At 32.4% G+C, this 14,672-nt stretch overlaps 1 protein-coding gene across 1 annotated transcript; it reads left to right on the top strand.

Moving 5' to 3' along the window:
• The first annotated feature begins 949 nt into the window (after window positions 1-949).
• LOTGIDRAFT_230722 (hypothetical protein) lies at window positions 950-9,077 on the top strand. Its single transcript, XM_009049850.1, has 4 exons — window positions 950-1,205; window positions 3,911-3,958; window positions 7,663-8,019; window positions 8,630-9,077. The coding sequence occupies exons 1-4, from the start codon at window positions 1,082-1,084 to the stop codon at window positions 8,659-8,661; spliced, it is 561 nt and encodes a 186-aa protein (XP_009048098.1). The 5' UTR covers window positions 950-1,081; the 3' UTR covers window positions 8,662-9,077.
• The last annotated feature ends 5,595 nt before the right edge of the window (window positions 9,078-14,672 follow it).

Genomic DNA, 14,672 nt, shown 5'->3' on the forward strand with positions numbered 1-14,672 from the left:
CCCCAGGATGATACTTGGATAATAGAGAAAGTTGATATTGCGCATGTACAGAACAAGAATTCAATATTTATTATCAATTTCAGAATTTGATTATACACATACATACCAAGTTTGGTGAAATTTGGATAATAAATATGAATTTTAGACTTTGATTGTAGGACTACACAAACATTCAAGTTTTGTTTGATGTCTAGTTGCTAACTGAAATATCTGAAAATTTTAATATTGCCGATAGAATGGAAACCCCAGTCAAAAATGAAGCTTTCATCACATTAGAAGATCACAAAGAATAAATTTAACACAACAAAAGCGAAATGGGCATCGTAAGTTAAGAAAATATTAGATAACATAATTTCACGATGTCGCCAATGTATGGAAAAATTCATGTTTAAGTCACTAAAGACTGTTCTTATTTCTGACAGCTTGCAGTGGTCGTACGTTTCCTTGCATGAACCTATCTTCTGAACATTTATCATATACCAACAGATATAAATCAATTCCTACCAAACGAAATAGAAAACGTAACATAACCTGTTTACAACAATGCGATTTATACTGAGTATTGAATATATTATTTTGAGTCAATTTAAAGTTTAACGAAACAACCTGCCCACAGGAGGTAAAAACCATCATAAATGAATTCCATATGAAAAACATATATTTTGACACCATTGTATAACCCATTTCAGGCGAGAAACAATATCTTGCAATTTTTTCGGACAGAAATAGTATTCGAAATATTGAGGTTTTGGTGGGATAATTGAATTTGTACAAAACTATGATAATAATATCACCTGAACTAAACAACCACTGTATAGTGTTATCCTATAACTTTAAGATATTGCGTCGTGGCTATATTTAGTAACCTACTCATCCCATGTACATACAGGAGCGGCCGGCCGGCCGGCTATAAAAGTTAGATAGAGGGAGAAGAATATATCGGAGCGACAGATTATTATCAATTATGTGATGGATGATTAATTTGGATCTCAGTATAAACAAAGAACTTATCATATAAAAAAGTTACAATTATACTTTACACGATTATTATTGGTAAAAACGTTTGGTGACGGTTGACAAAATGAAATGCGGGGCTAATTCTTTCTATAATGAAAACGTTGGAAGCTGTTTCACGTGTTCCGATATCTGTGATAATTTAAAAGGAACTGGTAATTCCAAAGAATATTGTTTAAAACTCTGCCCAGGTAAGCCTAGGCCCCTCTATAGTACATTATTCATATTATTCTTAACGGAATATTACGGAATGCAAACGATGCGTTCAAAATAAGAATTCTTATGGTCAACAAAACACGAAAGTTCATTTGTTCTGATATTATTGAGCACAAGTTATATTATATATAAAATATATAATAAAGTATTTTTCAATCGTGTCAAAATCCAGCCATTAACGTGAATAAAAACAATGATCGTACCAATTGCAAAATTTGGACGTAAACGTAAATGAAATTTACGAAACGAAACATATGCTACAACATAATGACCGTGTATAGAATTTTGCATGTTAATTGGAAGTGTAGGGTTAATTGGATTAAGAATGAAATCGGTAACGCTTGAATTATAAAAATGATTGACATAGCTGATCCTCTTCCAACCTACACTTTCAAATTCTCAAAATTTTGCTTTATCTGAATTAAAAGAAAAAAATTAATCTTTTCAAGTATTCAAACTTAGTGTACCAATAAGGCATAAACATTAGAAATAACAATATTGCATTCACAGATCGTACACAAGAAATGCAGATTTTCATATCAATACAAACTACATGTATGAATGGTATATAATGTATATATATATATAGGCCTAGGCCTATAGAGAGAGAAATTAAATGAGTTTTACGTCCTTCAATACGTCTTTATTGGATGTTTTTATCACATGCTAAAATATATTGATACATTGATGAACATTGACATTGATTGATATATTAATTTTTTATCAAAACAATTTCATGGAGACAGTTAACCTTTATCTTAATCCATTTAAGATCATATACATGTAACCGAATTCTTCTTAGGATTTAAAGTGGACATTTCTATCTGTAGATTTAAACCTTTGAATATCAACATTAGGGCCTAACTGCAAATTTTGAATCTCTTGTCCCTGATAAATAGGACATTTTGTAGGAGTTGATCCTCTGAATAATCATACAATATTTCATTACTTTGTTAAACTATTACTTGCACGATCGACCATAGATAATATATAGGCCTATCCTATTACAGGATATCTATGATGTACACCACAGAAAAGGGTGTTGGTAAAGTATGTAATATATTCATGGTTGTTGTGAGGACTATTCCTCAAAAGAATGACGTAATTGTGATGAGAAACGTTTTATCGGATGAATACCCAAAGTAGCCTTTTTTGTAGATAAATTCTATATAAAAACTAAAAATAAAGTACATGTATAAAGAAAAGAATATTAGCTCACAGTGACTATTGTGGCTGCCAGCGGGTCAGGAGGAGTGGTACGATAATGCGCTGTGGATATAGTTGAACAAGAATCTGGTTTTTTAAATGTTTATATAATTAAAAGCATAAAACATAAGATGAATGAAAAGTTGAATTATTATACATCTGATAACTGTAGAAGTAGAGCATAGAGCGATTAACTGAAATATACAATATAAATATGGCTGTCAAAATAATGTATAAATCAATCAAAAGACTTACTACAAATGTCACAAATGTTGGATAACAAATGGAAACCATGGGAGTATAGGCTCATGTATATAAAATGTCAAGGGGTACTTAGACTAATATGGTTCCCAAATGAATCCTAATCTAAAAATATATCTGATAAATAAATAACTGACAAACAATAATAAACTACTTATTACATTCATAAAATAGCGGTTTACTTATGTCAACGCGAAGTAAATCAATAGTATAACGGGGACGTAACTCTTAATATGAAAAAAAAAAAAAGTTAATTGTGGTCTGACAAATGAAAATACCGCGCGGATTTTAGGTGAATACCCGGTCTGCAAATTATACACACCATATGACATAAATATATAAATACCGTATTATTAGACATTCCTGGCCCCTTTTACAATATTGATACAACAATCTGATAAAGTCTGAGAACTAACTGAAAACGGATAAGTTCAAACTGATAAAAAATGTTAATTTGAGAATTCTACATTCTGCCATGATGATTCATTTAAAAAATGGTTCAATTGTCACAATAAGAAACGAAAAGATAATATGATATACTAAATTTCAGGAATTAGCTTGTGTACTATTGTGAAAAAAACGAAATAAGTTTAAAACGTTCAATAAATGCTAAAATGGCCATAACAGTGACTTTTTAGGAATAGACAGTTACAAACAATAATTGGAGACAATGTGTTTTTAAAATTATTTATTTATATTTCGTTTCTTGAAAGTAACGTATTTTATGCACCATTATATATTTTTTGCCAATGACAGTCTTATTTAGAATTAAACCAATCTTTCGTTCCGTTGAAAATGTATTTCCCGTATTTCGAGGATTCAGTGTTCTAAATTATCCCAGTGTTATTCGATGTAAGTAGATGTCATCAGGCTAGGGCAAAGGTTATTGATACAAAGAAATAAGAGTCCTCAGACCCTAACTGGAGTGGATGAGTAAGAAAAATAAAAGCTACCGTTTTTCAATTTACATACCGGTACTTATATTATTAGTAAAACACGTAAAAATTGATGCGTATCATCATAGCTTGGAGTTTCTTTGATTTACTTTTGTTTGGTTTTAAGTAATGACCTTGACCTTTGGTGAACCTTTGGACAATATTAATTACAGATTGATAATTTCTTCCAAAAATCAAAGATACCTTGAACTTTTTGTGTATCTGCGACCGTTCGTTTATTTGACATCAAACATGTTTTTGTGTTCATTTTCTTACAGAATACAAGCCAACCTTTTCTCAGACAACGGAAGCTAATACTGGATCTCGTAAGTATTTTAGAATATTACATCATAAATCTTTGCCCCAAGGTTAACACTTCCGTGGCTTGAAACATTGGTTCGTTGACTGCGTGCTGAAGGTTACTAATAGGTACCGTGCTAAATTTAATCCGCGCTGAGGCGTTCTGCCACTGGGATGCGTGCACAAGATCTTTTGCATTTCATATCCACCCACGCCACCAAGTTTTTGTTGCCGGGTTAGCCATTTTTTTTTATACGCTAATAATTTTTCAAAACCATGAGTTTGCAATTATCATAGCAGGCTGACTATATATTATACACAAAATGCTTGCCAGACAAGGTAAAATATGCCCACTACCAACTGTCAGAAAGTATAACATATCTTAAAGGGATAGGTGTGCCATTTTGGGGGGTTGATTTTAGTCTTGAATATATGTAAATATTCTGCAGAAGTACTAGAAATGTACGATAGTTCCTTTAAAAAAACTTCAAACTATGAATTTTACTCACTATTTCTATAATGCCTTTTTATATATCACAGAGTATCTTATATTGAGGAGTCGTCATTTTAACATTCAAACGCAGATAAATCTGGACACATATGGATTTAAAGGTTCAAATTTCGATTGTGAGCTGTGCTCATCTAAAAAAAATACAGTTTCTAAGATTAAAGTATAGCCTATGATTTGTCAAAAAAAAATGGCCTACCTGTCCTTTAATATTGATAAGTCAATGCAAAACCTCGAAAACAGTTCATCAAATTATCAAATTAAAACATGAACAAGGCCTGATCGACGTACACACAATGGCAATAACTCTGAAAAAGTTATTGACCGAGATCTCATCAATATATTCAGGCATAGCCTACCAAGTTCCATCAATCGGATAAAAACTGTAAACTCTATCGTGCCTACAAGTCACAAAACGTTCATCTTATTTTTACCAATTGTCAACATGAGATGAATATTTGAATATGTGCATACCAAGTTTCATCAAGAAAGTATAAAAACTGTAGGTCACTATCGTGCCTAGATGCAAACTTTGGCGCGTTTTTACTAAGTCAAAGGCAATAACCCCGAAATCGTTCATCCGATTGAAATGTGGATGGACGGACCGACGGACAGGGCAATATATGTCCCCATTTCACTGACTTGCGGTCCGCCAACGTTGATCGTGAAATTATAGAGACTACAGTTTGTACACGTCTACATGAAAATGTGGTCGTATATTGCCGTCGCCTCTGTCCGTCGGTCCGTTCGTCCGTCAACATTTGTTGTGGGCACAATGGAGGCTACAGTCTTTATCCGATTTTAATGAAATTTGGTGTGATCATTAATATTCATGAGATCTTGGTCAAGTTCGAATTTTTCGGTGGACAGTTTTTGAGTTATCGCCCTTGACTCTGGAAAAAGATGTTAAAATTTGCCTGTGAACACAATAGGGACTACAGTTTTTATCTGATAATAGTTAATTTGGTATGATCATTTGTGTTGATGAGATCTTGGTTCGAATTTGACGGTGAACACAATAGAGACTATACAGTGTCCATTTGGTGTGATCGTTTATAATGATCAGATCTTGGACAAGTTCAAATTTGATGATTTCTCGATCAACGGAATTTGAGTTATTGCTCTTGGTAAACGCATCAAAATTTGTTAGCTTGTGAACGTGATAGAGGTGTGTGTTGTGTGAGCACTTATTATAAATCATATCCTGAAAATTTGCCAATAGCCTTTCTTAATATATTGCGACAATAGACTTTACAAAAGGTCCCGCCACACATTTTGTAAACGTTTCTTTTCTATGTTTGGAAAAATGCTAAAAATAATCATGTCTGCTTCTCTCCTTGAATATACTGACCAAAATATAATCCAATTTCATACACATCATAAAAATATTTGAAACACTGGATGCATTTTGCTTGAGTAATAAGAAGAGTGTTAATCAGTTCAAAATTTATACCAGAATAACTTGGTGAAAAATAGGAGTTACTTGCCATAAAAACCTAACAGACTACAAAGAGAGTAAGTAATTGTTCAACATAACTAGTGATTTGTATACAATAATTTCGCCTAATTCTGACGATAATTCTAGAATATTGGTAACACTTTTTTATCCTATGTATAATGAGAATGGGTATCTTGTAATGAAAATGCGAACGTCAAAACGCATCAAAAAACACATGAAATTTTGTGTGATCACACATTTGATATATTGGAAAAGTTTGCATTTGACTAAAACTTTTTGAGCTAGTACCCTTTATTTATAACATGATAAATTTATTCATGAGCAACAAAACTTAACAAAGCTGCTATGTGGACGTATGTTTATCTTACCCTGCCTAGCAAGCTATCTTTATCTGCTTTTAATTAAACTTGGCATGATCATTTATATTGATATATTGCTTTTATATATATAGGCGTCTCCCATGTCGGTCCATCCACAATTGCTCGTAAACACTCATGCAAAAATTTATACAGTTGAACCCTATTAAAAATGAAAATATTGAGAACTATTTTATAAGAGTTATTTATCTCAAACTAGAAACTCGTAAATACTTTAAGGCTTGAATTTTGTCGGATTTTGACAAAATAAGGTATTATTATTCAGTATAAACCCAAAAAGTTCAAAAGTGTGTGACTGAAGGTTGAATATTTCATTCTGTTACTGTGCTGCCAAATATTTATGTTTAAAATCAAAGCTGCCAGTGGGCGGGTATTACCTTTCCTGGCAATCTATCTTAGTTATTGCCCTTGACTTATGGAAAACGCATCAAAACTTGTAGAGACTACAGTCTCCATCTGATTTGGATAATTCATATTGATGATATCTTGGTCAATTGCGAATTTGACGATTTTTCGATGAACAGTTTTTGAGTTACTGCCCTTGACCTAGCAAAAAACGCGTCAAAATTTTTCATGAGCACTATTTAGAGACTACAGTTTTCATCTGAATTTAATGAAATTTGGTGGGATAATTTACATAGAAAAATGAAATGAAATTAATGAAGTTTTACATTTTTATACGCCCACATGAATTGGCGGAGTAATATATGTCCGTCCGTCGGTCCGTCTGCAATTGCTTGTGAACACTCCACATGGCACAATTCTTGACTGATTTTGGTAAAACATGGTATGGTTGTTTGTAATCACCCAAGGATGAACCCTATTGAAAATCAGAAAAATTGAAAAATATTTAGTATGAGTTATTGCCCTTAAACGTTCTAGAAAGTTCAATTATTTTCAGATGGTGATGAAACGTGGTGTGAGTGTTATCACCCAAGGGTGAACCTTATGGAAAATCAGAAAAATCGAAAAATAATTCGTATGAGCACTCTAGAAGGCACATTTCTTGACAGATTATGACGAAACTTGGTAATGTTATTATGTATGACTTAAGGTTGAATATTTCATACTGGTAATTGTTTCTGTACTGTCAAATATTTTTATTTAAAATCAAAGCTGCCAGTGGGCGTATATTACCTTGCCTGGCAAGCTATTGTATTCATTTATATTGATGAATGGTCAAGGTTGAATTTGAGTTATTGCCCTTTACTTTTAAAATAATTTGATGTTTTGGGGTTATTGATATTGCTTTTGAATAATGTCATAGAAAAACTCATGATAAATCACTGAAAGTAAATATCAATAAATTCAAACTACATATGCATTTTAAAGATCTTTAAAATGAGAAAATTCGTATTTTAGTCACGAAGACTGTATTGTTTTCAGATCATTTAGAAATCATCGTACCTGTAATTGTACTTTTGATATCAGCTTCCATTATTATTGGCGTTTTGATTTTAAAACATCGCCGTAAGAGAAACCCACAATATCACAATAGACGACGACAAAATTTGCCACGGGTTGATTATACCCCAGCTCCACCTCTCACACTGACTAAAGAAGAAGTGGGTGATGATGTTGAAGGACGAGAGTGTCTCGGGGATTCCGGAATAGATACCACCAGAATTGATATTACACTCAGGTCGACTGAACAAGATGGATATCAAATAAGCGGAAGTATACACCAGGAAACTCAAACTGTACTGAGTGATTTGTGTTGTAATTCTAAATATCTGAAGAATGGTAAGTTTTTGTTTTAAGAGGAACACTATTGAAAATCAGAAAAATTGAAAAATATCTAGTGTTAGGGTGTATTGAGACGAGTCTCAATGAAAGCACTGGCCTAGGTCACAGAGCTCTAGTATGAGTTATTGCCCTTGTTCTTGAAAACGCGTTCAATTTTTAGGTCATGTAGACACGCCTCAAGGCACTATTCTTGGCGAATTTTGATGAAACTTGGTGTGAGTGTTTGTAATCATATTAAGGATGAACCCTATTGAAAATCAGAAAAATCGAAAAATAATTAGTATGAATTTATGCCCACTCTAGAAGGCACAATTCTTAACAGATTTTGACGAAACTTGGTGTGAGTGTTCGCAATCCTTAAAGGATCTACTATATCGACAATCAAAAAAATCGATAAATATTTAAAATGAGTTATTGCCCTTGTTCTTGAAAACGCTTTCAATTTTTAGTTCGTAAACACTTAAAGGCAAGTTGAATATTACATACTGGTGATTGTTACTGTACTGCCAAATAAATATTTTTTTCTGCCATTCGGTGGTGTGTATTACCTTGCCTTGCCTGGCAAGCTTTCTTTTTCAATAATTGAATATTTTTTTTTCCATTTCAGCCTCCGATGCTAGTGGAGCCCAAGCATTATAGATAGCTGATATAATTGTAACGTCATCCGCCCGTCAGTTCACCCACGATTGCTCGTAAACACTTTAGAAGGCATAATTCTTGGTGGATTTTGTTATCAAAAGGATACTGTGATGAAAGTGGAAAAGGGTGAAGGTCGCGTATGCGCATTGCACAAATTTCAATATAGCCCTGCAATTCAGAACTTGTCTATTCGAAAACATAGAAGTTTGAAGAAATTTGGAAAAGAAATAAGATAAATGGTAATATGCGCTCGATTCGACTTTAATGTTTCTCTTATTTGTGCGTTCCCTTTAATTCAAAACTATACCGTTTTACTTTTAAAATCTATTCTTCCACATGTTTAGTTATATGAAATATCATTCCAAGTATCGTTTCATGGCATCGAAAAAACAAAAATGAAAACAAAGCAAAAAAAGAGTATATTTTCTCAATTAAGCAAACAAAGCAAGGGACGCCCTGCAAAAAAAAATAATAATTTAATTTTTTGTTTTGTTTTTTGTGGTTTATTTAATTCATAAGTTCTATTTGCCAAACTTCAGTATGGACGCTGGCTGAAATAGGTCAGTTTCTCCGAAGATCGTTCTACAATTGATGTATTGAACACCATTTTAACAGCGAAAATATTTTTTTATGGTATTTTTTAAAGTCTAAAGTTATACTTAGTTTAAAGTAGATTGTACAGATAATTTGAATATCGTTTATAAATAAGAATGAAAATAAATAATAATAATAATAAATTAGTTTATTCATTGTGTCACGAATCAGCTACATAAAATATAAAACGTATATTATATACAGTAATAAGATTCCCGGCCAAGATTGGCCTATGTGACACATACTGGTTAAAACATAGTTATTTACATATGAAATTTAGATATATCTTAGCTAAAGCAGTAATTCAATGAATTAAAACATGTTCTTAAACAAGAAGTATAACAAATTAAAATTTAGAAAAGTCTTTCGGTAAAACAATAATTGATAAATTAAAACCTATGAATGTATTAAGATGTGCAGTAATCTTGCTTTTAATGGAAGCCAGTCTGCCACTTGTAACACCCTATCATATATTTGTCATAAATATAATTTTTCCCGTTATAACATAAATTATATAGCGTGTAATATTTTCTACGCCAATCACGAGACTGCAGAATCAATTAGAGATATGACGTCATTGATAGAGTCAAAAGAACACAAAGTGGATTACTCTAACATAACATCTTTGTACATCGTAATTGAATTGATGTGAAGTTATTTATTGTATATATTGTCTAAAGTGTACCATGTTTTCTGAGAACGAATAAAATATATATTAATACTTTGTACATAATGTAAATTATATAGTTTGATGTAGGTCAGGATTTATTTTCCAACTAATGATATCATTATTATTATCAATTAAAGAAAAATAGTAGATTTTGCATGAATTTTTTCATTATTTCATAACTATATTAAGTGTATTGTTTAAATTTAATAAGTAGGCTATACATGAAAAAAGCTGTGCATTTAATTTTACAAAGCCAGTCGTCCACCTAAATTAGTGATTTTATTTTTACAAATTTTAAATCGCATTTATAAATTTTAAAATACGTTTCAATAGTTGAGCCTCTTTGCTTAAGTCAGAGCATATGGTGAAGATGGTGCAGACGCCTGCTATGCGTTAATGGTGAGATATTCCTCACTCTTTTAATAGATTTTCTCTATGTACAATAAAAATTAGTCAGTAGTTTTGTGAGAAAATTCAAGTAGTTGACACCCATATAAAAGATACAATAGACACCTGATAGAACAGATGCTGACCAGATGCGAACCAATCAGGTTCTAGAGTTGTCAGTAAATAATCAAGGCACTTCAAAATATTAAAGGATTTATTATACACTTGATGCTATCAGTATCCCCGATAAACTAACAACTGATCAAATCGACTGCAGCAGATTCCACAGTATGGCCATGTGATTTAAGCTGTAAAATCTGGAGTAAAACTATGGATAGCCAAAACCATTACCAAAGTGTTCTATAAACACATTTTTTTTCAAGATGTACACTGATAAAAGAGGCAGACTTTAAATTATACATCATTTCCCAGCTTTGTGAACTTTCAGCAATGTAGAAATCTCTGAACTACTCCATATCTACCAGTTGTAATGAGATGGATGAAAGGTTATAAAACAGGATTTTGTAAGATCTGTAAGGAAACTTAAGACTCCATGCAGCTAGCTTAAGCTCGTGTCATTTTCTACTACAACTACAATGCAGGTATTATCACATCATGAACAGTTACACATGACAGTCATGTGGCTATTTACCACTGGCGTGGTAAGCATGGTAAATATCCATAGTACCCTTTCGAGAAAAATTGCTTAAAGCTACCTAAATATTCAATAGAACGATTTTGCATTTAAAACCTAATCATGTTCATCAAAAAGTCCATTTTTGAAAAAAAAGTCGTGTTTATTTACAAACAAGGCCGACTGTAAAGACAAGGCTGAAGGCTTCTCAATTCAAACCAATCTAAAAAAGCTCCGCGTTGTATGAAATTTAGTGTTTACCTGTTCTTTCGGCAATAGATATTAATTAGTCAAAATTTATTTTTAACCTTGTTAAAGTGATACTACGTCTTAGAATGAATATAAAATTTAATTATCAAGAATGGTCAATATGAGTATATATGCTTCAGTGAACTTACCTGGTGCCATAAAGTTACAACAGAATCCCTGTAATATCTAGAAAATTGGAAAATTCATAAAACTAAGTAATTACTGAAAAACGCTTAATCATAATATAAGGCGTTTTTCAATAGCTTTTTGGATTTATCGGATTATATAAGGATCCTGTTATGTTATAATGACACCAGGTATATCTACTGATGAAAATATGTTCTAAATGGCCTAGTTTAAAATTTTTATTTTCAGGACTAATCTTCCCCAAACGGTCGTAATAGTTCTTTGTTTGAGAATAGTTTTTGAAAAAAATTTGTCTTCTAATATTACTGCGTTTTTATAAGTAACTACAGTGGCGTATTTAGAGGGTAGTGCCCTCTAAAAGCCAAAAATGGGTTAAAGGTGCCCCTCACCCCGCCAATGAAATCTTGGCTACGCCACTGAGTTCCACAAAAATTGTAATGTTAGGCCGGTCCTATGGGTGTTAGGGTGATATGAGAATAAAAAATCTCACAAAAGCGCGTACGCCCCTGTATATTTTCGGCCTTTTTCATGTTCGCCCCGAGTTCGTTCGCCCTGGGTCCATTCGCTCCACAATATTTTGCAACACAATAATCCATAATCCACAAGGTTTTGGCAAAATATGTGTTATATTGTCAAACTTGGTCACTTATAAATTTATAAAGGATCCGTCCGCTATCATGTGAGTAAAAAAACTGACTTGTTAGTCGTTCACTCAAACATTTTCCAATTTGTCATCCAGAAACATGTTGTTTCTCCAAACGATTCTTAAAGTGTTCAGAATTTACATGAACTTTGAAACAAAGAAATAAATTAAGTAAAAACTTCAAAAATTCCTTAAAATTCTCAGGAAAGTGGAAACATGGCCCAATTTTCAACTCGATTCATGCAGCATGGAACAATTTTATTTCGACCAGGACAAATAATTATTTGACGGTTACGCCAATTTTTTGACCAATTATACTTTAGTCTCAGAAACGGGATTTTTTTAGCTGAGCCAATCAGTAATAGTGTTCACAGTTCACCGTCAAAATTTGAGCCTTAGAATTCACGTGTGTCCAAAATTTTCCATGTTTTACTGTAGTATGTTGTAGAGGTCAGTAAGAATAGAGATATTGAAAGTGTTTGACTGTAGTATGTAGTAGAGGTCAGTAATTATACAGATATTGACAGTGTTTGACTGTAGTATGTAGTAGAGTTTAATAATGATACAGATATTTACAGTGTTTGACTGTAGTATGTAGTGGAGGTCAGTAATGATACAGATATTCATAGTGTTTGACTGTAGTATGTAGTCTAGGTGAGTAATGATACATATATTGGTAGTGTTTGTTTGTAGTATGTAGTCTAGGTCAGTAATGATACAGATATTGATAGTGTTTGACTGTAGTTTGTAGTCTTGGTCAGTAATGATACAGATATTGATAGTGTTTGACTGTAGTATGTAGTCTTGGTCAGTAATGATACAAATATTGATAGTGTTTGACTGTAGTATATAGTCAAAGTCGGTATAATTATACAGATATTGATAGTGTTTGACTGTAGTATGTAGTCTAGGCCAGTAATTATACAGATATTGATAGTGTTTGACTGTAGTATGTAGTTTAGGTCAGTAATTATGCAGATATTGATAGAGTTTGACGGTAGTATGTAGTCTAGGTCAGTAATTATGTAGATATTGATAGTGGCTGACTGTAGTGTGTAGTCTAGGTCAGTAATTATACAGATATTGATAGTGTTTGACTGTAGTATAAGTCAAAGTCAGTATAATTATACAGATATTGACAGTGTTTGACTGTAGTATGTAGTCTAGGTCAGTAATGATACATATATTGATAGTGTTTGACTGTAGTATGTAGTCTAGGTCAGTAATTATACAGATATTGATAGTGTTTGACTGTAGTATGTAGTCTAGGTCAGTAATTATACAGATATTGATAGTGTTTGACTGTAGTGTGTAGTCTTGGTCAGTAATTATACAGATATTGATAGTGTTTGACTGTAGTATGTAGTCTAGGCCTGTAATTATACAGATATTGATAGTCTTTGACTGTAGTATGTAGTCTAGGTCGGTAATTATACAGATATTGGTAGTGTTTGTAGTATGTAGTCTAGGTCAGTAATTATGCAGATATTGATAGAGTTTGACGGTAGTATGTAGTCTAGGTCAGTAATTATGTAGATATTGATAATGTTTGACTGTAGTATAAGTCAAAGTCGGTATAATTATACAGATATTGATAGTGTTTGACTGTAGTATGTAGTCTAGGCCAGTAATTATACAGATATTGATAGTGTTTGACTGTAGTGTGTGGTCTAGGTCAGTAATTATACAGATATTGATAGTGTTTGACTGTAGTATGTAGTCTAGGCCAGTAATTATACAGATATTGATAGTGTTTGACTGTAGTGTGTAGTCTTGGTCAGTAATTATACAGATATTGATAGTGTTTGACTGTAGTATGTAGTCTAGGCCTGTAATTATACAGATATTGATAGTGTTTGACTGTAGTATGTAGTCTAGGTCAGTAATTATACAGATATTGATAGTATTTGACTGTAGTATGTAGTCTAGGCCAGTAATTATATAGATATTGATAGTGTTTGACTGTAGTATGTAGTCTAGGTCAGTAATTATGCAGATATTGATAGAGTTTGGAGGTAGTATGTAGTCTAGGTCAGTAATTATGTAGATATTGATAGTGTTTGACTGTAGTATGTAGTCTAGGTCAGTAATTATGCAGATATTGATAGAGTTTGGAGGTAGTATGTAGTCTAGGTCAGTAATTATGTAGATATTGATAGTGTTTGACTGTAGTATATAGTCTAGGTCAGTAATGATACAGATATTGATAGTGTTTGACTGTAGTATGTAGTCTAGGTCAGTAATAATTCAGGTATTGACTGTGTTTAACTGTAGTATGTAGTCTAGGTCAGTAATTATACAGATATTGATAGTGTTTGACTGTAGTATGTAGTCTAGGCCAGTAATTATACAGATATTGATAGTGTTTGACTGTAGTATGTAGTCTAGGTCAGTAATTATCAAAAAGAAAATCTACAAATCAAAAGAATTGTGCATTCTACACTGTTTACAAGCTAAACATTGAACGCGTTTCCAAGAGAAGGGCAATATCAAATATTTCAAAGTTCAATAGGGCTCGTGATAGGAACCATGTTTCGTCCAAAGCGCTAATAATTTTATGATTTTTCATTCATAATAATCACTCGTATGATAATATACTAATCAAATAAGCAATTAGATGCTCAGTAGGAAGACTTTGTTGTTTTCTTTGCACCAATAGTCCAAATATACGAACATGTCGACAAATC

The sequence above is a fragment of the Lottia gigantea genome, assembly GCF_000327385.1.
Source record: "Lottia gigantea unplaced genomic scaffold LOTGIsca_14, whole genome shotgun sequence".
NCBI lineage: Eukaryota > Metazoa > Mollusca > Gastropoda > Lottiidae > Lottia > Lottia gigantea.